This window comes from Tachyglossus aculeatus, chromosome 2 (assembly GCF_015852505.1).
Source record: "Tachyglossus aculeatus isolate mTacAcu1 chromosome 2, mTacAcu1.pri, whole genome shotgun sequence".
Classification (NCBI taxonomy): domain Eukaryota; kingdom Metazoa; phylum Chordata; class Mammalia; order Monotremata; family Tachyglossidae; genus Tachyglossus; species Tachyglossus aculeatus.
This window is the reverse complement of record NC_052067.1, coordinates 22,552,700-22,578,494: the sequence shown is the minus strand read 5'-3', so window position 1 is coordinate 22,578,494 and position 25,795 is coordinate 22,552,700. Positions and strand designations below refer to the sequence as shown.

The window sequence follows — 25,795 nt, the reverse complement described above, 5'->3', positions numbered from 1 at the left end:
TGCAACTCAGAATTCAGCACATGAGAAATTCACCTAATTTCATCAAGGAAACCCATTAGGCACTTTGAAAGGCTACTCTGATAGAGTTCAAGATCATTGTTTCTGGTTGCAAAAGACCTTCACTTAGTTATGAACCAAAGAAAACCACAGTAGCCCAGGATTCTCAACCTTTCATATCAGCCCTCTACATTCAACTGCAAACAATATCAGACAATAAAAGGGAAGAGAAGGGCGAATGCAAACAATAAGCCAAGGGAAGTAGGGAAATGGCTTCTGCCCCCTCAAATGCATAGCAAACACTGCAACTCAGGGGACCCAGCTCTTACAGCACCTGAATATTAGGAAGGAACAGGTACATGTTACTGAAATAAATTCCCATTCCTTTGAAATGAGCTGTAAAACCATTTCAATGTATTTAGTACATAATCACTCAAATAATCCAACATAACTGGGAAAACTGACCTCAATAGTGAATATGAAATGAACCATTACTTGCTTGTCAGAGGAATCCTTTAAACTAAAAATTCTTAACTTCTTGTCCTCAGTCTGGTGCAGTTACCAGAATGATTACATTCAAAGTGAAATTTCCACGTGGGTTGTTTCTGCTTGCCAGTTCTAATTCAGTGGCCATGGGAGCAGAAAATAACTTTGCTAGTTTCAAAACAGTCCTCTTTCGGGTAAAATCACTGGAAAGACGACCAGAAACATAGTTTAGTGCACAGGCCGGAGGGAGTCTGAGGTCCCGGGTTCTAACCCCAGCTCTTCCACATGCTTACTGTTGGTGACCTTGGGCAAGTCGCTTCATTTCTCTGGGCCTCAGTTTCCTCACTTTGAAACCAGTTCTCCTTCCTATTGAGAATGTGAGTCCCATGCGGAACAGGGACTGCGTGTAACCTGCTTATCTTATATCTACCCGAGGACTTAGTAGAATGCTTGGGGCAAAAGTGCTTAACAATTAACTCAGTTATTATGAATTATTATTAGTAGTAGTAACAGTAGAATTCAAAATATAATAATTCAATGTAATTGTACAGGTAATATTCCAGATTGTTCTGTGGCAGTGGAAAAATCTTCACGAGCAACAGTGCAGAGAGTTAGGGGAGCTGGGGCCTGATGAGGTATTTCCTGTCTCCTTCCCACCACTCACTGGCATTATTAGCTGGGGGAATGGGACAGGGAAACAGAGGAAATAAGGGAATGAACAGGTGAAGTTGGAGAAGGGAAAAGCAAAGTCTGATGAGCACAATCTGTGTTTATCCCCACCCCCAGATTGTGAGCTCCTTGTGGGCAGGAACTGTCTCTCTTTATTGCTGCACTGTACTTTCCAAGGGCTTAGTACAGTGTCCTGCACACAGTAAGTGCTCAATAAATATGACTGAATGAATGAATGAATATGCCCTTGCCGACACCTCTTCAGCACATTATTAAATGGGTCTGGTAAGCTTAAAACAAAAACAAAAACAAAAAAGCCCACTCGAGGAGGCCATGTATGTACATTTCCCAACTAAATGGACCCCTACATACCACAAGCCTGGGTACAACTGAGTTTGTCCCTAACAGAACACTCCCCATGTGACAGCCAAACACACTGGCCTCAAATGAAGATGTCACATCAGCTGACATGCAGCACAACTTGCTCTATTAAAAAGCTGTAACATTAGCGTAGATGTTATAAAAGCAGTAGTTTAGATAAAGAAAAAAAAAAAAAACCCAGGATCTACAAAGTACACTAAAGCTTTTAGCAGCTCCTTTCCCCAGAAAGGAAAAGTTTTAAATAAAAGGTCTACCAATGACATGGCCAAGATGGTAAGAGAGGCAGGTGCCTGGAGAAAGCACGCATCAAGGATCTTGAAATCTTGCCTGCATCTTCCTCATCAACTCCTCTTCACAGTCACACACCCCCTGTCCCCCTTTCCCAGCCCAACCTCTTTCTCTGGATTGCCCCCTGATTCTTCCGGTGTTGGAAAAATTCTTAATCCATGCACCTGAATTTCTGATAATTAAATCAACAGCCTATGTGCTTTAACATAATGCAGGAACAAAAACAAATACACCTGTTATTCTTAAGACCCACAATAGGAAATATCTATTAAATTCTAATAAATTGCCCAACATCTCTTCAGCCTCTGATTTCCTTCATGTAGTGGTTCAAAAATCAAGTTCAAGGAAAATGTTATTTTTTATACTTTGGTGTTTTAAACTGGTATGCTTTAACTTATGTGAAGAAGGTAAGCTAAACTACTTGGGAGATGGAAATACACTTAGGTCTTAAACTATCACAACCATTATTTTGGTATCTATTGAGTGGAAGGTAAAACCGTAAAATCAAATGTTATAAAGGGTGGGGGGGGGGGAGAATACCAGAGGTAACCTAGTAATTTGATTAAATTTACAAACATGATTGTTTTACAATCTGGGAAGCTCACAAAACTCTAAACTATAGTAGCTGGCAGGCATTTTCAACCTCCCACTAATTCACACCGCTTCTTTGAAGTTTACGGTTTGCACATGTGTGGGAAAAAAAACCCCCAAAAACATACAACCAACCACTTGTATTTCTTCCCAGTCTGCAAGGCACAAAGATGAGCAATTTCAGCACATCTTTTAAGCCAAATCCCAGCACTTTCATAGACTTGTGCTCAGGCTTTACATTACCAGACAATTCTGTTGGCATACCCTTACCCCTAACTAATGTTCAAAACATTGTACATTTAAGATAGAAGAGCCACAGAATCTGATGCCCTGTCCCTTAGCCCCTCCCCACCCCCAGAACCAGAATGAATAAGCTGCAAATTGTGTTTAGGTGCCAAAACCATCAATGATTGCTATAATTCACTCTGTTCTAGTCACTCTACTACATTGTCCCCTTTGCTCCAAGATTTCCAAGAAGTCTCCAAGATTAGTTTTTCTGATACCTGGATTTGAGGAAGTAAAGTAGCCCCTACTAACTTTTTAGAAGGTTTCCTTATTATTTTGGGCCACTGAGGAATCTCTTCTCTGCCTCTGATCTTTAGGATGTGGAACTCAGCCTGCTCAATTTGTCCAACTCTAATTGCAAGAACTGTTTTCTAATAAGACAGCCAACTGCAATATGGAGGGCAGGACTATTTCAATTTAACAATATTCTCAGTAGAATCTTATTTATAAGGGACAAACAGTTTGAGACATACGGATATGAAAAGAGAAAAAGCAGCTCTTGTAGCTAGCAAGCAATAAATGGTTTTCCCTTTTTAATAAGTTATAAACATAATTACAGAGGCATTATCCACGGTGTGACTTCTCTAGGTTCTCTAGTGAAAAGCAAGATTTACTGATTAAATCAATCAATAAAAAGGTAGAATGGATAAAAGGGAGAGTGAATAAAATGTCACACTGCACAACTTACAGTATCATCAAAGTGTTATGTGGAAGCTGGGCCTCATATATTGCCTTTAAACTGGTTGAAGAACTACAAGTCGATGAATTTTTTACAAAAAAAAGTGCAGAAGAGGCTCGGTTTGAGAGATTAGATTGAGGCAAACATCATTAACAGCAATGTAACAACAGTAAACCAAACAAATGTTGAAAATTCCAAACTGAAAAGCAGTTATTGGATTAAGTACTTAGAGAGAATGGTTGTAGTACCCTGATCAAATCTAACCACCCAGCTCCTTCCCTTTTCCCTCCTCCCAAATGACCCAAATAGATTATATGTGAGGCATGAAGGATAATCAAAATTTCAGCAGTGCCTCCAACTTTTGCTCCCTTTGCCACCTGGAAGTCAATTGCCAAAAAAAAAAAATCTCCTCGTCCTCGATATCTTTATAGGTTCAACTCTGTTGAGTGAGTGGCTCGCTGACTGCTGCAACATTCATGTTTTCAGTTTTTCTCCTTTTAGAGTTCTGCAGTTTCTCAAAAACCATTACACAAAAATCAATTATGAACAGGAAACTTGCAAGGAACCCAAACACCTAAAAAATAAAAAAAATGGTATTTCAAATGAGTACAAGTCATACAAAGCTCTTTACTGACTGATCTAATTTGTAATTCCAATTTGCATAATCTCATTGGCTTTAGTTTTCTGGATGCTCTCAATACTAGCTGAACCTTGCTTTCTTTGCTTTTTACTCAATGACTAGCACTTTGTGTACTTATCTAGTGTAAGAAATGAATAATGCATTCCTCTATTTGCTCAGTAAAGAACAACACAACAATCTATGAACTATAAGTCAGTTATGTGAAAAATAAAGACCCTTTAAATATAACAAAGTGGAAGCAGTAGGATTGAGGCAACAAGGACCAGAAGGCTGCACAGGATAGACATTTGGAAATACTAAAATCAGAGCAATTTCCGTAGGGCCCCAGATCAGTCAACTTTTAAGAAGGAAGGAACATTCCATCTGTGACAAACTGCTTGCTTCTAGTTAATTTTGGAAAAATAACAACCAACCACAAAAACCCAGTTCAGTACATGGCTGAAATATGACTACATTCTTTAAAATGTCCTGTAATAATCTGTGAATACTGACATGACCTAATTTCTTTATTTCTCTTTTCAAGGTCATTATTTCCTGTGTGAGACTCTCTCTCATTCCTCTAGTGACTTTCCATTTGACTTTCTCAAGGACATTCCCATATTCTGCCAGGACTGCTTATTCACCAAATCACAATATTTTGGTTCCTCCCTTACCTCCCGTTTCACTTGAGGGACAAAGGGAAGGGCAAAAGAAAGGTGAAACAACAAAGAAAAATGCACCATTTTCAATGAACAGTATATCAAAAACCATCAAACCTCATCCTTGTTGAATACTGTTAGACTGAAGAATTAAAACCATAAAGAATGAAGTTCTGGATGGAGAATCCAGCCAGAATAATTTAAAAGTATATTTGTTTAATGTAAAATTTTTAGGGGTGCTTCTATGTGCATTACAGCTGAAAGCTGTAACTCCATTGTGTTTGTACTACCCCAGAAACATTTTCCTATCAAACACTATATCCACAGAAAAAGAAAGTATATGATGATAGCATGAAGGCAACAGAAATAGTTTGTGCTGCCAGATGATGGAGAAGATCCACATTTTCAGAACTGTCAACTCTGTGCCCTTCTTAAAAATAAAACAAAAACCACTCTCATGTCTTCATTGAAAGAATATTCGAAAACACATTGAGACAATTATTACAATAAAAACCTTTTATAATGAAATTAAGGTGGCATTTTTGTTATATTTAATTTTCAGAGGAAAATTTTAAAAAATGCATTCAATTTCACTGTGGTCTTTTAGGATCAGTGGGAAATTTTCATTTTTGAAGTTTTCAGATTATAATGGGATTATGATGAAAACATTCTGCTATACCACTGACATGATGTGCCAAATAGGTCTCGAGTTGTACCATGCCAGATTTACTGAGGATGAGCCCAAAATGACAGAACTTAAGTAGTAGGGCCACTTGAAAGCTAACAAAACACAGTATTCTAAAAAGAAGATCTGGGTTGCAAAACTCCACTTGGCCTTGGGCTTTATTATACAGCATTTTCATTTAAGTTTAAAGACTTGGTTTTCTTTCATATTAGACAGTATTTGCAGAGCAGTTAAATTAACAGGAACTCCTTATGATATGTTTTCAAAATGGTTGGCAACAATTAAGTTTAGGTCATAAATTAGGATTATAGTGAAGAGCGATAAAGAACACAAGCCAGAGAGAAAGTGAAAGATACTTACAGTGGCAGCAATTTCAGCTGAGGTTTGGTCATTGGTGGCAGCAAAAATGATTGATGCCAATAAAAATACACCTCCAGTTACCAAAGTAATAAAAAAATCCTGAACATCAAAAACACAAAATTGGTTATGATTAGATATGTGGAAACCATAATTTTTAAAAAAAAACCTATGAAAAATAGTTCCCCCCACTTTAAAGATACTCATATTCTCTAGCCTTTACGTGCCTTCCCTTAAGGTTCTTTGCCAAAAAGTATTTTTTTTTGCCATTTCTTTGTTACTGCACTTACCAAAACCTTTTCTTAGTCAGATTTGAGGCTTCCTTGAATTCTACAGAATTCAAGACAGAAGAGAATATTCTTCCTTCATTTTCATTTATGTTAACATAGTATTTTTACTGCAAATACATGGATTACGGATAACCACCAATTTTCAAAAGACACTGGTTTAGGCTCTTTTGATATACCTTCTTGAAATCCTAATTCGCCTTATGCAAATATTCTAAAATTATCTACCTTACCTTTTTATTTAATATCAGTTTAATACCCTAAGTCTTCAATAAATGCTGAAAAAATGACGAGCTTTAATTACGGAGGAAATCGGAATTTCTAATTAACAGCAATTTCACAAAGGCTATATTTGAACTTGGGGACAAAGTACAAGATGCTTGCTTTAGAGAACTTTAATACTTGCAGTTTACTTGTGGGGGCGTGGGGAGAGGGAAGATTTCAAGTACGCAAATTCAGTCACATGCTCCTAATAATCTAGTCATCCCTATCACTCACTATTGCATCTTACATTTAGACGGCATTCTTGGACAGTATTTCAAAACTGCTAACATGGGTAATGTCTTAATTTCCAGCACCAATCAATGGAATTTATTAGGCTGAAGGAAGTGCTCATTGTCAGTGGGAAAAGTGCAGATTTCATGCTTCAGAAAAATATCCTCCCCTTCCAGGAGCTAACTTTTAAAATGATGGTGCCCAGTGGGTACCGCTAGTCTAAAAAAAAAGAACGAGAAAGGAGTTTATGAAGTTCTGAGGTCTCTGCATGTGGAAAGGAAGGAGTGTACAATGCCACCAAGACTACCGTGGTGCTGGAATAATGGTCCCACCCCTACACGCTATGGCCAAAGAGGCAATCCTTCACATGAGACAGGTACCTATGTAAATTGTTCTCAATATAGATTCAGATTTCTGTCACTAATATTTTTTGCTATATTCAAATATATGCTTCCCTCATGAAAATCCCCCTTTTATAGTAACTGCCTGAAAAAAACGTAGTCACAAGAACAGTTCCTCTTCTCAAGACTATTACTTTCCACTAGGCTCTCTCATACAAACCCTCTGTCTGTCTTTTTCCCTGTACAGCCCCACATTCTGCCAGAGCAGGACACTGTTCCCCTTTTACTTCTTATTTCACTATGAGGGACTCAACATATATATATATTTTTAAAAAAAGCACCCAGCACAAAAACTCAAATCTGTCACTACCAACATAAGACAGTTAAAGCAGGAGATTTAAAAGAACAAAACTATTACTCCCATAAAGATTATATAATATGGTTCATCCACCTTGAGCAATACTAGATTAGTGAACTTCACTCACTAACCCAATCAGTAGTGTATGGCATTTTAAATATTTTTATGAATAGGCTGTAGATAAGACAAATAGATGCAAAGAGATGCAAACCAATGGGGAAGAAATATAAACATGGGGCAGAAAAACAAACTATCACTCACACAGGAAGAGCAGCAGAAGTACAAATCCTTTGGAGAACTGTTGCAGAGAGAACACAGAGAAAGACAGGAGGAGCGGTGCGGGGGAAGGCAGGGCAATTCTAACAATTCTTGAGAGTTGCACCCAAAAGGTGCCATCAATGGCTTGGTGTCAATTTGGAAAAATATATCAAGGCATGAGAAGCAGATGGCCTAGTGTTAAACCTGGGAGTCAGAAGGACCTGGGTTCTAATCCTGGCTCTGCCACTTGTCTGCTGTGTGACCTTGGGCAAATCACTTGACTTTTCTGTGCTTCAGTTCCCTCATCTGTAAAACAGGGATTATGACTGTGAGCCCCACGTACGACATGGATTGTACCCACCATGATTAGCTTGCATCTACCCCAGCGCTTAGTGCAGAGCCTAGTAAACACTTAAATTCCATAAAAAGTGCCCCACAAGAATCAGTCCTGAAACAAGTTCTATTCAATATTCTCACTGATTATCTGAAAGATGGAATCGAGGGAATGAGGGCATCGCTAATGTGGAAAAATGGAGCTGCATTCAAAATAGCCCGGGAAAATGGGGGAAAATGGTCCAACAAAAAGGATGAAATTCAAGAGGGAGAAGCGCACAAGAGTGCACTCAGAAAAGAAAAATATGCAATTCAAATACTAGATAGGGAAGACAGGCCAGGCACAAGTATAACTGGAAAAATATTTGGGGTTTTTGCTGACTCATATTCAGCTATGTAGTGCAAATAGTGAACATGGCACTAAAAGATATTAAAGGACCATGACATTTAAGAGCCAAAAATAATTCTGCTATGCTGAATCTGCATTCAGATTCTTACTATCAAACTGGGTTTTATTCAACACATTTTAAACAAATCCAAAGAAACTGTAGCAGTACCAAAAAAAAGTGACCAAACAGAAGCAGTGTGGCCTAGTGACAAGAGCATGGGCGTGGGAATCACAGGACTTGGATTCTAATCCCAGCTCCACCGCTTATCTGATGTGTGAACTTGGGCAAGTCACTTAACTTCTCTGTGCCTCAGTTATCTCATCTGTAAAATGGTATTACGACTGTGAGCCCCATGTGAGACAACCTGATTACCCTGTATTTAACCCAGCACTTAGAACAGTAAGTGCTAACAAATACCATCATTATTATTAAACAGGACTAGGGTACGAAAACAGGTTCCAAGAAGAAAGAGAAAAGGAATTGGGGTTGCTTGACCAAGGAAATAGATGATTAGGAGGTGACAATGACAGCTTTCAAGCTTCCTTTCTTGACCAAAACAACAAAAAAAAATGGGCCAAAATTGAAGCAGCAGAGATTTTGACTGGCTATGGAAGTAGAGTCCTGGGAGCTTTATAATTCCAGTTTTATGGTCCATAAACTCATCAATGTAAATAGGTCTTCCCTTCCCTCACTCTTTAGAGCTAAAAACACCAATTAAATGTAAAACTGACTTAAGGCAAAATCTTCATCTCTCCACTTCATTCAGGTGAAACTCTTTTACTGTCAATTAAGGGAGAGAAAGGGACAAAGAACTACCCTTATTCCAGGGTACTGCAATTATCCTACAACAGGGTCAGCACAGACTGTAGCTGGAGTTCCACACTGATTTATTTGGGATTTTTCCTCATTGAAATGTTCAATGGTGCAAAAGTTAAACCTTCATCATTAATGTATTCTTATTCATAGTTTGATACTAATGTGCAGCAGTTTGGGATGAGTGACATTTTCTTCCATGTTCTCTCATTCTAGTCCACTCAGCCAAAGTGATTCCTATGTACTTTATTTTTCATCATTCAAAGTGTCAAAGATACTACCCTACAAGATGACAAAGTTTATTTTTATTCATTCTACACAATCTTATATTTAATGTAGGTCATACTATGAAACAAAGTTTCTTACCGATTTCTTAACTTTTTTGGCATCGACTTTATCATACACAGAAGTGCAATATACGATCAAAACAAGAAGACTCAGGAGGAAGGCACTGCAGCTTACGAATTCAAAGAAGTAGAGTCCTCCACAGGCAGTACATTGTGAAACAACTTCTTCACAAATAAATGCCAGTAACGAGAGCACCTATAAAACAAAAGTTTTTTAGATGTATAGCATAATTCTGCATCGAGAAAAGAAAAAAAAATCCCAAAGCAAAAAATTCCAAACAGCTGAACCTTGAAGACAATGGAAGTAAAATGTAGCCTCTTATTCAAAAGCTGAATACCTTAAGCTAAAATACCTTTCCTTAGATCAACCCGTTAGCTCAGTTCCAAGTATTTTAATGTCTGTCTCCCCCTCTAATTCTTTGTGAGTGGGGATCCAGTCTGCCTACTCTGTTGTATTGTGATCTCCCAAGCACTTATAATGCTCCGACAGCTAAGCTCAATAAATACCACTGATTGATCGATAATCACATCAGTAATAAAACTAAGGGAGTCATCAGTGGAAACACTATTGCTACAATTAGCAGTCTAACATGGCAAGATATAAGCACTACACATTACAAACCTTGTAAGATAATTTCAGGAACATTTACATTAGGATCAAATCTAAGCAGACAGACTTTCTTGTTGGCAATATAGTGTCTTCATTTTTCTCAATAATTATTCAGGGAAAATAAATTGAGCCTTCAGCTATTGTTTCCTCCAATATAACTATAGCCAAGACTCACCATACATAAAAAGTACAGCAGCCAAATTTAACCTAATACCACAAAATGCTGGAAAACAGTATTTAGGAATCAGTTTTCCAATATAATCTATTCCAGAGCTTAGCACATAATAAATACATAATACCATTTAAAAAACAACAGAAGACACAGGATCCCTAAAAGAAACACACTGACATTACTCAAAGATGATTTCATCAATGCATTTCCTTTCTCTTCTATGACTACAATTATTTATAACTCAGAATTATAAAGCACAATTAAAATTCTAGGATTTCCAACATTTCACATGGACACAAATATAAAGATTCACTCAAATGCTGGGAGCATTTCCTCTCCTCCACTTTCTCTGGAGACATAGAGCAGCTTCCCCTCCCATGTAATTGTCCGCATCTGAACTACGATGAAGATGGTTCGAGTCCTACCTGGGGTGGTTGACTTTTCAGCGCTTAGAACAGTGCTTGGCACATAGTAAGTGCTAACAAATGCCATCATCATGTGACTTGTTTGTCTTCATTCATGTTTAGAGTCCTTGAACTTTACCAAAACCAAAGTTTCCACTTCAAGCTGCATTCACCACAAATAAAAACACATTATACATTTGCCGCTCAGTGATGAGGCTGACCACATTGACACCCCAAGAGCTAAATGGTTTACTGGGGTTTTGATGCAAATTTCCCCATTTGTCCCATTTTCTCTACTTGTTCCAAAGCTACGGGGCCCATTAATAGTTCACAGTAAATAGATCATGTAGTCCCCAGTAACTGGACTGCTCAATGCTCTTTGACAGTGAGAGCAGAGCAAGTGCAAACTTTTCCTTTGTGTAGTTTGGGAAGAGCCTACAGTTTCTGCTTCAGATAAAAAGTTCTCACAATGGCTTCCTGACTTCCCATCATTTACACTGGCATTGTTAAGATATAATGTGGCCAATAATAAATTAGGTACCTCACAAAACAACTCCAATACTTAATATACCAATGAACCTCACTCTAAGGAGATCTGGTAACAGGAAGATATTCATTCAACTCCAAACCCCCACGATCAACACCTCCTAAACTGATCTTTAGCCTCAAGCTAGGGAAACGTGGAACGTCTACAGGAATAAAACTACACTTCCGAGGTAAACCAAGAGAAAAATCAGTGGCCTAGGACTGGGAGAGAGAAAGGCTACCTCAAGGGTTGAAGCCTAACAATCCAATCAATTAATGGTATTTACTGAGCACTTACTGTGTGTAGAGCACTGCACTAAGTGCTTGGGAAAGTACAGTAAAACAGAGTTAGTGGACGCAATCCCTGCTCACAAGGAGCTTAAGAGTCCACAGCCTAGTCTAGGGGAAACAAACACTAGATGATCCGGTGGGGTTACTACCCTAACTCCTTTCCTGACAGGGAGAATCTGTCCAAAGTCCTACTTCATTTCCATCTATTAAAAAAATGGGGAATAAGATAAAAATTCCCTATTCACTTATGTTCAGATCAGGCTTATCTTTCCCACCCAGATATCATCTACATCAAGTGGAGAGTCCCAGCTGTTTCCTCAATTACTCCTACTGAGTTTTTGTTAGATGTGTTAGAGACAATGTTAGGAGTGGGAGTGGATTGGCGGCAACTGGACTGAAGACAGAATTGTAAGGAGGGTGAGATGCATTCTCCACACCCAATCCTTAAGTGTATGCAGACATCCCATTCTCGATTGTGCAGGCGCACTCTGAGCTTAGTATTTAATACCTAGGCACGTTATGAGATTTGTTTTTTCCAGACAAATATAATTTGTTTTCCTACTCCTAAGAGACCAACCTGATACCCAGATAATTAATAAGTACACTCTAGATCCCTCCCTGCTGCCTCTCAGCCCTTCCCCTCCACTCTTCCTAGGAATTTTTCCAAACACGTATACCTCCAATCCACACACGCACCCCACCTCCCCAGATGCTCTCACATGAGTGTCCCTCCCAGCGGTCAGACACAAGATCCCATGTCTCTGCTCCAACTGGCCCAGCGGAATCACCGCTCTCTGTCCAACTCCAATTTCTATCCCCTACTGGGAGCGGCAGCCTTGGATCACTGCCACTGTCTGCCTCCATTGCTCTTATGCTCGAGCTGCTGAATGCTGCTGGCAAAAGTCTAAATACCAAGCCAACCTTGTTCACTTCAAGTTTATCCTTTCCTGCCTGAACTCCACCCCCTCCTCTGCCCTGCAAAACTATTTCTCCTCCCTTACTGACACCCATGCCCATCATCCCCGTCAGCTCTTCTGTACATTTAACTCCCTTCTTAGGCCCCCTGTTCCTCCTCCTCCTCCATCCCTCACCCCCAACGATCTGGCCTCCTACTTCATTAGTAAAATTAACTCCATCAAGTCTGAGCTCCCCAAAGTCACTCCTCCCCCTTCTCCAACCCCCTGGCTCTCAACCCTCTCCACTACTCTCCCATCCTTCCTAGCGGTATCTTCAGATGAGATCTCCTCCCTCCTCTCAAGCACTACTCCATCCACCTGTGCTTCAGACCCCATTCCCTCTCATCTTATCAAGTCTCTTGCCCCTTCCCTCCTCCCCTCCTTAACTTCCACCTTCAACAGCTCACTCTCCACTGGTTCCTTCCCCTCTGCCTTCAAACATGCCTACGTCTGCCCCATTCTAAAAAAAACCCTCCCTAGAACCCACCTCCCCTTCTAGTTATCACCCTACCTCCCTCCTTCCCTTCCTTTCCAAACACCTAGAACGAGTCATCTACACCCGCTGCCTTGAATTCCTCAATGCCAGCCCTCTCCTTGACCCCCTCCAATCTGGCTTCCTCCGTCCCCTACACTCCACCGAAACTGCCCTCTCAAAGGTCACCAATGACCTCCTTCTTGCCAAATCCAACGGCTCCTACTCTATCCTAATCCTCCTCGACCTCTCAGCTACCTTTGACACTGTGGACCGCCCCCTTCTCCTCAACACGCTATCCAACCTTGGCTTCGCTGACTCAATCCTCTCCTGGTTTCTCCTCTTATCTCTCCGGACGTTCATTCTCAGTCTCCTTTGTGGGATCCTCCTCCCCCTCCCATCGCCTTACTGTAGGGGTTCTTCAAGGATCAGTTCTTGGTCTCCTTCTGTTCTCTACCTACACTCACTCCCTTGGTGAACTCATTTGCTCCCATGGCCTCAACTATCATCTCTACGCTGATGACACTCAAATCTACATCTCTGCCCCTGCTCTCTCTCCCTCCCTCCAGGCTCATGTCTCCTCCTGCCTTCAGGACATCTCCATCTGGATGTCTGCCCACCATCTAAAACTCAGTATGTCCAAGACTGAACTCTTTATCTTCCCTCCCAAACCCTGCCCTCTCCCTGACTTTCCCATCGCTGTAGACAGCACTACCATCCTTCCCGTCTCACAAGCCCGCAACCTTGGTGTCATCCTCGACTCCGCTCTCTCGTTCACCCCACACATCCAATCCGTCATCAAAACCTGCCGGTCTCACCTCCGCAACATCGCCAAGATCTGCCCTATCCTCTCCATTCAAATTGCTACCTTGCTGGTACAATCTCTCATCCTATCCTGACTGGATTGCTGCATCAGCCTCCTCTCTGATCTCCCATCCTCCTGTCTCTCCCCACTTCAGTCTATACTTCACGCTGCTGCCCGGATCATCTTTATGCAGAAATGCTCTGGGCATGTTACTCCTCTCCTCAAAAATCTCTAGTGGCTGCCTGTCAACCTTAAAATCAAGCAAAAATTCCTCACTCTCGGCTTCAAGGCTGTCCATCACCACGCCCCCTCCTACCTCACCTCCCTTCTCTCCTTCTACAGTCCAGCCCACACCCTCCGCTCCTCTGCCGCTAACCTCGTTCTCGCCTGTCCCGCCGACAACCCCCGGCCCACATCCTCCCCCTGGCCTGGAATGTCCTCCCTCCACACATCCGCCAAGCTAGCTCTCTTCCTCCCTTCAAAGCCCTACTGAGAGCTCACCTCCTCCAGGAGGCCTTCCCAGACTGAGCCCCCTTTTTCCTCTCCTCCTCCCCATTGCCCCCAACCTACCTCCTTCCCCTTCCCACAGTACCTGTATATAATAATAATAATAATAACAATAGCATTTGTTAAGCGCTTACTATGTACAAAGCACTGTTCTAAGCACCAGGGGAATACAAGGTGATCAGGTTGTCCCACATGAGGCTTCATCCCCATTTTACAAATGAGGGAACTGAGGCCCAGAGAAATTAAGTGACTTTCCCAAAGTCACACAGCTGACAATTGGCAGAGATGGAATTTGAACCCATGACCTGACTCCAAAGCCACACTGCTTCTCTCTCTCTCTCTCTATATATATATGTTTGTACAGATTTATTACTCTATTTTACTTGTACATATTTACTATTCTATTTATTTTGTTAATGATGTGCATTTAGCTTTAATTCTGTTTGCTCTGAAGATTTGACACCTGTCCACATGTTTTGTTTTGTTGTCTGTCTCCCCCTTCTAGACTGAGCCCGTTGTTGGGTAGGGACCGTTTCTATATGTTGCCAACTTGTACTTCCCAAGCGCTTAGTACAGTGCTCTGCACACAGTAAGCGCTCAACAAATACGATTGAATGAATTAAAACTGCTTATTTCATTTAAGTTGAACAAGTAACAATCAGATACGTATTTTGAGAACTTACAATAAAAAGAAAAAACAAACAAGAACAAAAGAACAAATAGAAAGAACATGATAGCTAGTAAAAGCAATATGAATATAATTAAGGGACTTGTTCTCTAAAGCATGCAAGAAAATATAATAAAATTTTTGAATTACTGCATGCTGAGCAAATATCATAACTATTATGTTTTTTGTTCAGTACTTACTATGTTCCAAGTGCTGGAAAAGACACAAGATAATCAATGCCATAAAAGGGGCTCACAGTCTAAGTAGAGGGGAGAATAGGTATTGAATCCCCATTTTGCAGATGAGGGGACTGAAGCCCAGAGAAGTTAAGTGACTTACCCAAAGTGGCAGAGCCATGACTAAAACCCAGGTCCTCTAACTCACAATCCCATGCTCTTTTCACTAGGTCATATTGTTTCTCTAAAAAATCTTACATTTGAAAAATGTGATGATGATGATGACAGCATTTGTTAAGTGCTTATTATATGTCAAGCACTGTTCTAAGTGCTGGAATAGTTACATGCTAATAGGGTTGGACACAGTCCCTGTCCCACATGGTGCTCACAGTCTTAATCCCCATTTTACAGATAACTGAGGAAGAGAGAAGTGAAATGACTTGCCTAAGGTCACAGAGCAGACAAGTGGCAGAGCCAGAATTAGAACCCAAGTCCCTATCTATCCACTAGGCCACACTGCTTCCCTTGTGTGAGAGTACAGCATCAGTTTGTTGCAGTTCCCCTAAGGAAAAAAATCATACTAAATCATCCATCTGCAGAAAGCCTAACTGGGAGACATGTTTCCTAAACTGCTTTCTAACTCAAAAGTGCTTTTCAAGAATAAATAATTTATTTCAGCTTGGAGATAAGGATCTGTTTGTATGAAGGAGAAATAATTAGTCTTTATTGCCTTTATTCTGTCAAATGCAGAGCTTGAGGACTGTGGAGGAATAACCCCATTAATACTAATAAAAATCTTAGTAGATGGTCCTGGACTATTAAAGAGACATCCACACACTGGGCTGTGTGTCAAAGACTCACATGCTCTTGCCTCATGAGTTTGAAATTGAGGTCACTTAGCTGTAAGCCCCAAAGTAGGATCAAAATTTAGGGTGTTCTCAGGAAAATGTGACATTAAAAGCTCCAGCCAAAACCCAGTTGAAAGTACAGTTCCCGCAACCATGGCTGAAGCAGATTCCCAAGCAAGACAACGTCCAAAGTTGGAACTAAATTAGTATCCCAAACTGTAAAGGATAACTATCGGAAATACCAAAGTTGAGGTCTGTGAGGTAATATTTAAAGCCCCTGAGGTTCAAAACTGAAAAGACCAAGTCTGGTCATTTCATTAACAGAAATAAGACACAAGTGTTTTGGCCATGAGGCTGCCTGATGTCTTTGCTTGGAAAAGTGGCTGGAATATGGGCTTAGCCTAAAATAATCACCCAATTAATATGCCCTAAACTGTCCTTTTAACCCAAGTAAAGTTTGAGAGAGAAATAATTTACCACAGGGAACTACTGACTGGGTGTCAGCAGGCAGACACATCACAACATAGAAAGACACAAACTGAATCACTGCTCCTGGTTCTTTCTGAGAATTTGACCCTGCTCTTAATGGGGATGGGGCTTTCCCATTATCAACAGAGGAGTCAGTCTCCTCCCAAAATAGCCCAGTAGCTTTGGGGAAGTGTAGGTGAAACTAACCGTTTTACACCAAGAGATTTATAGGCGCTGCTCCCTTTCACGCAATCCTCCAACCAGCCATTGTGAAAGTATTTTAAAGCACCCTGATCCAGCTGAGCAACTGGCTCTAACAGTGACCATGAGCAAGTCACTGGTCTAAGTTTCAGTTTCCTCCCCCGTAAAATGGAAATAAAATACCTACTTTCCCTACCTTTTAAACTGGGGGCCTCGTGTGGGACAGAGAATACTTATAACAAACCCAATGCTTAGCACGTAGTAAGCAATTTAAATCCATAACTGATGCTAGGGGAGCAATAATTTCAGCTTTTCTTGCTACAGTGGAAAACATTATAAAAATCTGATTAACTTGGTAACTAATTCCTGATTACAAGTAAAAAGCTGCACCCTTTTTCAACAGAAAATGTTGCCATACAAAAAGTCTTTACTTAATTAAATGTCTTGAATGTATAGAGATGAAGTTTAAAACATCCCCTGCTGACAAATCCCCGCTCCACTTTCAAATTAAAATCACACAGTGAAATTACATATGGATTCCGGCACTGAGTTTTATTTCATGTATACACAAAATCCACGTTAGAATTTCCCTATCACACAACTCTATTTTTGAATTATTCTAACAGGTTTCTACTACATTAAATTTCCAAAGCCAGCTTCAGATCCAGATGGTCTTTGGATGAATAAAAAAGTTTCCAGAAAAACAACTTCGTCTATTTTCATCTCCTCTCAAGTCCCTCTGTAGAAGAAAGGAAAAAACGAAGGAGGGGAGGGACAAGTAATCAGTAACTCTCTTACGTATTTGAGGTCATTTAGGTTTGGCATTTTAAAATGAGAAACTACAGTTGCTGCAATTGTTAACTAAGACATAACTCCCCACTCAGCAAGAAGTACTCACTGAAAGAATCTTCAAAATAAAGGCTCTGATTTATGATTTTGAAATATAAATCATCTTTCATTACTGTCGACTGAATCACACTTCATAGTTTTAGCTTCACTTCAAATTTGCCAGCATCTAGCAAGAAAGTATAAGCCATTCAATGACAGACAGTAATGTGACCCATTTAAGATATGTCTGATTGATTTGGTGGGGTGGGAGGCAGACAGAATATCCCAGACCCTGATAAAATTGGAATTGCTCATTTATGCTCTAGGATTCTGAGGCAGTAGCTTCTCTGGTAATGCTGGAAGGGCAGAGCTTAGTAAAGGCTTCCAGCTGGCTATCTTGAGTAAAAAAAACCAACAAAAAACAAACCTGGACAGTGTTTCAGAGCACCAGCCTGTGGGACAGGGACTGTGTCCAACCTGATTGATTTCTACCTACCCCAGCACTTAAAACAGTGCTTGACACATAGTTAAGCATTTAAATATCATTAAAAAAAGGCCTCAATTTTATCAAAACCCTAAACAGTGCTTTTTCCAGTGACAAGTTCCTTATTGTGAAATGTCTAATTTTCATTTGTGTAATAGGATTGGTCATGTCTCATTAGTGACATAAATGGTTGGCTGCTTAAGCTTTCATGATGAGAAATTCCAGGTCTTAAACCACAGCTGCTGGGAACACCCAAGTCAACCTCATTTATGACTGAGTATCCTTTTTCATTTCAGTATCACTACCTTTTCTCAAACCAAAGTAATTTTAATAATGATTATTTCTGACATCAAAACTACTTTAAAACAATGGACCAGAATGCACTTAAGCCAATTTTAACCTTTTACTATGAACCGACTTCATGCAAAAAACTTACACAATAGCTCCTCAAATAATCACTGCCCACTATTGTAATAAAATTAAATTTGGCCACGGATTTTATTGACTTCCACTGTTTACATAGTGTCTTCACAGCAAAATATGAAGCATTTCACATCAATACAATCCCATTTTCAGTTAAATACCTTTTTGTAGCACGTCTCTTCCTGCAATATAACTGAACAAGTATTTTAAACCAATTTTATATTAACATGACAGGCATCTAGAGCCACTGTATAGATTATTTCAAATGAACATGGAAACATTAGTTTATGACTGTGCTACTTTTACTTAGCAAAACTGTGGAGCTTTATCAATGCCCTTCAACCGTACTCCATTTCACCTTCTGAGATGGGTGGCACTCATTTTTCAAGAACATTTTAGAGAGGCAGTGTGGCCTACTGGAAAGACCATGGGCCTGAGAGTCCAAGGACCCAGGCTTTAATCCTGGCTCCACAGCATCTGCTGTGACCTTGGGCAAGTCACTTCATTTCTCTGTGCCTCTGTTACCTCACCTGTAAAATGGACATTAAATCTTCCTCCCTCTGATTTAGACTGTGAACCCTATGTGGGACATAACGCTGTGTCTCACCCGATTATGTCGTATCTACCCCAGTGCTTAGAATAGTGTTTGGCACTTAGTAAATGCTTAAATACCATAAAAATAAATAATAAAAAGGAACCAAGGGAAGCAACAGCCTCCCAAATCTCTCTGGTTGTGAGCAGAACCACTTTATCCATTACACAAAATGAGTAGTTGCCCAAGGTCTACTACTGACAGGCACCCCAAACTTACTTTGTAGCCACCAATAAGCTACAGGTGGAGACGCAAGTGGCAGTAAAAGCAGTAGCAATCAATGGTATTTACTGAGTGCTTACTGTGTGCAGCGCACTGAACTAAATGCTTGGGAGAGTACGATTCAAGAGTACTTATCGACGATCCATGCTCACAAGGACTTGAGGGGAAGGCGCATTAAAATAAATTTCAGATGGCTATATCTCTATACATCAAAGTCCTTAAGGGAGCTGACCCCAGTGCACAGGTGATGCAGAAGAGAGGGTGTAGACAGTGAAGTGTGGTCTTAGTCGAGGAAGGCCTTTTTTGAAGAGATGGGATTTTAGCAGGGCTTTGAAAATGGGGAGAGAAATGGTCTGCTGGATATGACCAAAAACGTTTCATATCCACACTCCAAGCTGTTTTTAGAATGGGGCTAGAGGCAACTAGGAAACAGCAACAAAGAACAAAGGAAACAGCATGGACTAGCAGATAATAATAATATTAACTGTGGTATTTGCTAAGAGCTTACTACATACCAGACACTGAACTGGGGTGGACAGAAGCAAATCAGGAAGGACACAGTTCTTGTCCCACATGGGGCTCACAGTCATCTTAGTCCCCATTTTACAGATGAGGTAACTGAGGCACAGCGAAGTGAAGTGACTCTCACAAGGTCACACAGCAGACCAGGAATCAGAAACAATAATAATAATAGCAGCATTTTTATTAAGTGCTATGTGCAAAACACTGTTCTAAGCACTGGGGAGGTTACAAGGGGATCAGGTTGTCCCACGAGGGGCTCACAGTCTTAATCCCCATTTTACATATGAGGTAACTGAGATGCAGAGAAGTTAAGTGACTTGCCCAAAGTCACACAGCTGACAACTGGTGGAGCCGGGATTCAAATCCATGACCTCTGACTCCAAAGCCCGGGTTCCTTCCACTGAGCCACGCTGCATCTCCAGAAAGGCCTGGGTTCTAAGCCCGGCTTCACCACTTGTCTGCTGTGTGACCCTGGACACGTCACTTCACTTCTCTGTGCCTCAGGTACCTCATCTGGAAAAGGGGGATTAATACTGGGATCCCCTCTGGGACACGGACTATGTCCCAACCTGATTACCCCACTGCTTAGTACAGTGCATGGCACAGAGTAAGCACTTAAGAAAACCATAAAGAAAAGTGGAGGGGGCAGTGAAAGAAAAGGGAGAGGGGGCAGCGTGGTTTGGTGGAAAGAGCACAGGCTTGGGAGTCAAAGGACGTGGGTTCTAACTTCGTCTCCGTCATTTGTCTGCTGTGTGACCTTGGGCAAGCTATTTCTCTTTGCCTCAGTTACCTCATCTGTAAAATGGGGATTAAGACAATGAGCCCTACATGGGACAACCTGATTACCTTGTATCTGCTCCAGTGTTTAGAACAGTGCTTGGCACACAGGAAACACTTAACCAATACCATTTTTTTTAATGCAATTACAAGCAGCCCCCACTGCTGGTCTCAGTGTGTGTTCCCACAGGCCCACTGGGGCAGGGTGAACTTTGGATGAGTGGAATCCCCTAAATTACCAGGCCCAAGACCAAAGACAACCTACAGTCAGGTTGGCCCATTACGGTGAAGGAACACTGAATGTGGACAGATGATAAAGGTCACGGCAATTAAGTACAAGAAAGCAGCTCGGCCCATGCTGATGGGAGGCTGAAGTTTTAAGCATAATGTCAAGTCTTTTAAAAAGTCCCTAATCTATTTTAATTGCTTGGGTTCCATTGCTCATTTCCTCCATTGCTAGAACCCCACCACCCAGAGGGCCGCCCCCTTCCTCCACCCCAAAGAATCCTGGACTCCAGGCTGATCTGTTGCTCAGCCAAGAATGGGAGCATTATCATTTAATCAACTGATATTCTGGGTGAATCCTTACACAAACATCTTACCAAGCCAATGACAACAACTGCACTGTGTAGACAGCTGGGTATTCAACAGGCGCCCTAATTACAATGTGAAGTCTGTTGAAGTCCTGGGACCCCGCAGCTTCAGCTCATTGCACAAGCTCATTCATCAGCAATTAAAAGTGTGTGCACCAAGTTCCACAGCTGATATTTTAAAACCCAAGGATTCGGGAACCAATTATTTGCTTACAAAACATGCCTGAGAGAGAACAATGAAGTCCCAACTGCAAGGCTAGCAATACCTTTTTTTGAGACCACTAAATTTCAGGTTGGCATTTGAGTATCTAGATAAGCTCTTTGAAAGCTAAGGTTATGTCTGTTTGGCAAGTACATATATGCAAAATCTTTGGGGGGGAACCCCACTGTCTAATCTCCTCACTGGCCAACACCCTCCTCCTGTCCTTTCCCTCTTTGAAGTTACACCTCAAGGCCCATCTCCTCCTCCACGTTTAACTCTCCTATGCTTTAATTTGGCAGCACAAGTGTGACTCATTGCTTCCAGTCATCCTCCTTGTAACGCCCATTTTGGTTCAAGCTCTTATCACTTTCTGACAGATTTACAGTAATAGCTTCTTTACTACTGGGCCTGGGTACTAGGTACCTTTTTAAAACAAACCACCCCCTCCTTAAAAAAACTAACAGATGGGAAATTTTCTTCTTCTAAGGATAAAGACTTCAAGTTTCTCCACGAGCTTTCACCCTCTTATCTACCAGCCCTCTTTTTCACCCCTATTTGGAGTCTGCCGTCCTCCTAAACTAACAACTGTATCTCACTCCACTCCCATTTCCAACCCACTGTTCAGTCCTTTATGCTGCATAGAACTCCCTCCAGCCATAAATCTACCAAACTATATCTCTCTCCACGGAAGACTCTCCAAAATAAGTCACCTCGCTGGGGAGTGAGTCCCAGACTAATTCACCCTCCTTTCTGGTCACCCCACTCCCCTCAGCCACTTTACTTACAGGAATATTTGTTGGTTTGGCTGATGACTTTTAATATTGTCATTGTTCTTATTTTTATCTGTGCTCTGATTTTCACCTTATGTCATATTTGGAAGTTTACGTTCACTTGTTTCCCCCAGAAGATTGTAAAGGGACAGCAGCTGTAGTTTTTAACTTCAATTGCATGTTCCAAGTACCCAGTACAGCAATCTGCATCATCATGACGATCATCACCAAGGGCATCTACTGGTCTTTTAGACTGTAAGCTCATTGTGTGCAGGCAAGGTGTCTAAGAAATCTGTTATACTGTACTATTCCAAGTGCTTAATAGAATGCACTGCACACAGTAAGTGCTCAAAAACTACAATTGATTATTGAGGACTCGCTAAGTGAAGAGCACTGCACTTAGTTGGGAAAGTACAATACAACATAATTGGCAGACACATTCCCTGCCCACAACGAGCTTACAGTCGAGTCTAGCTGCTGATGATCATTTCTTTCTCGTAATTCCTGTATGTATAGATGTGTTTAAGTTTGTCTAGAGTCTCCACTGGGTTCTAAGCAAAGATAATAGGTTTACTCTCTAACATGTATCTTAGGGAAGCAGCATGGCATAGTGGATAGAACACGGGTCTAGGAATTAGACGGTCATGGGCTCTAATCCTGGCTCTGCCACTTGTCTGCTGCATGGCCTTGGGCAAGTCACCTCACTTCCCTGTGCCTCAGTTACCTAATCTGTAAAATGGGGACTGAGACTGTGAGCCCCAGGTAGGACAGAGACTGTATCCAACCTGATTTCCTTGTATCTACCCCCGTGCTTAGTACAGTGCCTGACACAAAGTGCTTAACAAATACCATAACTGTTCACTGCTCTAATAATAGTCAGAAGATATTTTCTAAAAGTAAATCAAAAAGGACAGAGAGCCAAAAAGTTATGAGACAAATGAAAAATGAAAGTGAAACACTTACAAGTATTACATCACCGTTACCCTACTAGAAGTGCTTCTAGTACACATCAGCTACTGACCAGTAAGAATCATAGAAAAACAATGTACTGGAATTGCTAGCCATCTTCCATTTTAAAGGAGTAAATATATTTATGATAATTTCATTTTTTAATTGTTTGCCATTTTGATAAACGCACAAAGAGGAAAGGCAACTGAGAAAGGGAGGAAGTGAGAGAAGATGATGTGACGAAACAAAAAGAGGAAGGACTCAAAAACATTATCAAGGAGCAATGCAATTAAGTTTTAAATGACTGCCACATGACGTCCTTGAATATGCAACATTCTAAACACAATATTCCCCTCACTACCCTGTGAACACTTGTGGCTCCGATACACCAATAAAACGACTCTCTTTTAATGGATAGAGACCAACAATATTTCCCAACTCAATAAATCATCATTCTCCTGTAGAAAGTCCAAAGGAAAAGAACAAGCACATATAGTCAGGCCTAGTCGTCTGTGGGTCCACTGACCCATGAATACCAATTTATAGGTCATGGGCATGTTTTCTCCAGTTTTTGATTAACATGTATCCACTCATTCATTCAATCATATTTATTGAGCGCTTAATGTATGCAGAGTACTGTACTAAGCGCTTGGAAAGTACAACTCAGCAACAGAGACAATCCCTACTCAACAACGGGCTCACAGTCTAGAAGCGGGGAGACAGACAACAAAACAAAAGTCAACAGGCATCAACGGCATCAATATAAATAGGATTACAGATTTAGACACACCACTAATAAAATAAATAGAATAATAAATAGGTACATATATACACAAATGCTACGGGACAGGGAGGAGGAGCAGAGGAAGGGGGGGTTTAGTCTCTAGAACAGTGCTCTACCCATAGAAAGTGCTTAAATGCCATAATTATTATTCTTATTTTTTCCACTCCAGGGAATGTGTCCACCACCTGTTACGCTGTACTCTTCCCAAGCACTAAGTACAGTGCTCTGCACACAGTAAGCATTCAAAAAATATGATTGATTCAGAAAGACTAGTTTTTCCACCAATTGGGCACCAATTTTTTTCTGCCCTAGGATAGTGGAAAGTCTGAAGCCAGGCCTCATGTCACTGGACAATCATCTACGGATGTGAGCACCTAACAATTAATCGGTAGTATTTACTAAGGGTTTCCTCTGTGCAGAGCACCATATTAAGCACTTGGGAGAGTAAATATGGTCAGTACACACAATGCTTACCCTCAGGGAGTTTACAGGCTAGTCCCTTTTCCGCACTGACTTCAATGATTTGCTATTCAGCACTTAGCAAATAATGCCATTTTGGTTTCTGCATACTAAAAAAAAAACCAACCTCTTTTCCAGCCTCCAAAATGAACAGCCAGCTCAGAGGACCCAACACAGCAAATGTTCCTTGGGCTTCCCTAAAACACTTGAAGATTTTGAACACGGGTACCAGGGTAGAGACATAAGTGTCCCCTTCTAGACCAATGGCTCTGCACGGTTACAAAAACTAGCGCTTCAATGGTTCCTACAAATTGTTCTGCAGTCATTTTCCTGGTACGCAGCCAAGGGCAATTTCTCAGCCTTTTTCCCCCCATACCCAACACAAAAGGTACCATTTTAGGTGATCCCTTCTTGCCTTCAGAGGTCAGAAGAAGAAATACATTTAGGGCAAAAAAACTAAGAGTCAAAACTAAAATGTAAATTTTCAAAAAACATCATATTGCTGAGAAGCTTATGAAGAGACGTAGCTCAAATTTCCAAATTGGCAAGGAATAGAATTTCAATCTTCCAAATCCTAAGGATCTCAGATTTGGCACTTTTGATGATGTGAGGAAAAGATTATTCAAATTAATATGTTCAGGAGAAATATAGCTTAATTAGGCAATCTGCTTCTCCCTATTCCTATCTTACATTCTTTCCTTCCTGTTGCTCCCAAGAAAATGCATCTTCAGCTGACATGGAGGAAGAAGGGAGACGAAATGGTGGAGAGCAGAAAAAGATTTGATAATTCTGCTTTTTAAATCACTAAGGTCTTTGGCTGGGCACGCTGACATATTCATCTAAGGTAAAAAGCCACAATTCAGAATGAGGGACAATTCTGATACAAATTCTGCCACTGCTGGCCAGAAGACTGAGTTTCTTTCAGACGTGAGATGAGAACAGATGAGAGAAAACTGAGCCAGTGAAAAGACGAATGACTTGTACAGGATCAAAGAGAATGGCAAGAACCAGGGTCTTCAGACTCAAGGGATCATTTGCGGGAGCGGAATCCTGGACCCAGGGTCTGCTGTGTGACCTTCGGTGAACTACTTCACCTCTCTGGGCCTTAACTCCCTCATCTGTAAAATGGGGATTAAGACTGTGAGCCCCACGTGGAACAGGGACCATACTCAACTTGATTAGCTTGTATCTGCCCCAGTGCTTAGCACAGTGCTTGACATATGGTTAACAAATACCATAATTATTACTTATTACTAATTACTTATTAATTATTTAATTATTAATTAATTACTTAATTATTACTTATTATTAATTATTACTATTACAAGAGTTGCTATCCAAGTCCCTGCTAAACATTCATTTGAAAAACCAGCCCGATGTCTGTGTGGTAATTGTGGTATTCTACTAAACCACACTGATTCTCATACACAACAAATATAAAATTCATTCACTTGTATTTATTGAGCGCTTACTGTGTTACTGTGTGCAGAGCACTGTGGTGATGTTTCCTTTCCTAATACCTTCCCAGATGTGTTTGATTTGGTTAATTTTTGTGAGCAACAATTACTGCAAACAAAAAACAACCACCAATGAAATTTCACCTCATACTACCATACTACACAAGAAGCACACAAAAAAACCACAATATCTTACAATCAATCGTATTTGAGAGCTTTTTAAAGGTATTTGTTAAGATCTTACTATGTGCCAGGCACTGTTCTAAGTGCTGGGGTAGGTAAAGCTAAGCAGGTTGGACACAGTCGATGTCCCAC

General features: G+C 40.7%; 1 protein-coding gene across 1 annotated transcript in view; it reads right to left on the bottom strand.

Moving 5' to 3' along the window:
* Positions 1-1,622: 1,622 nt before the first annotated feature.
* The window catches only part of CMTM6 (CKLF like MARVEL transmembrane domain containing 6), a 31,139-nt gene continuing 6,966 nt past the window's right edge, over positions 1,623-25,795 (bottom strand). Inside the window, exons 2-4 of the mRNA XM_038765999.1 lie at positions 9,337-9,513; positions 5,700-5,798; positions 1,623-3,950 (exon numbers count right to left, since the gene is read on the bottom strand). Coding sequence (XP_038621927.1) covers positions 3,810-3,950; positions 5,700-5,798; positions 9,337-9,513 — 417 coding nt within the window. The 3' untranslated portion in view covers positions 1,623-3,809. The remainder of the gene's footprint in view (positions 3,951-5,699; positions 5,799-9,336; positions 9,514-25,795) is intronic.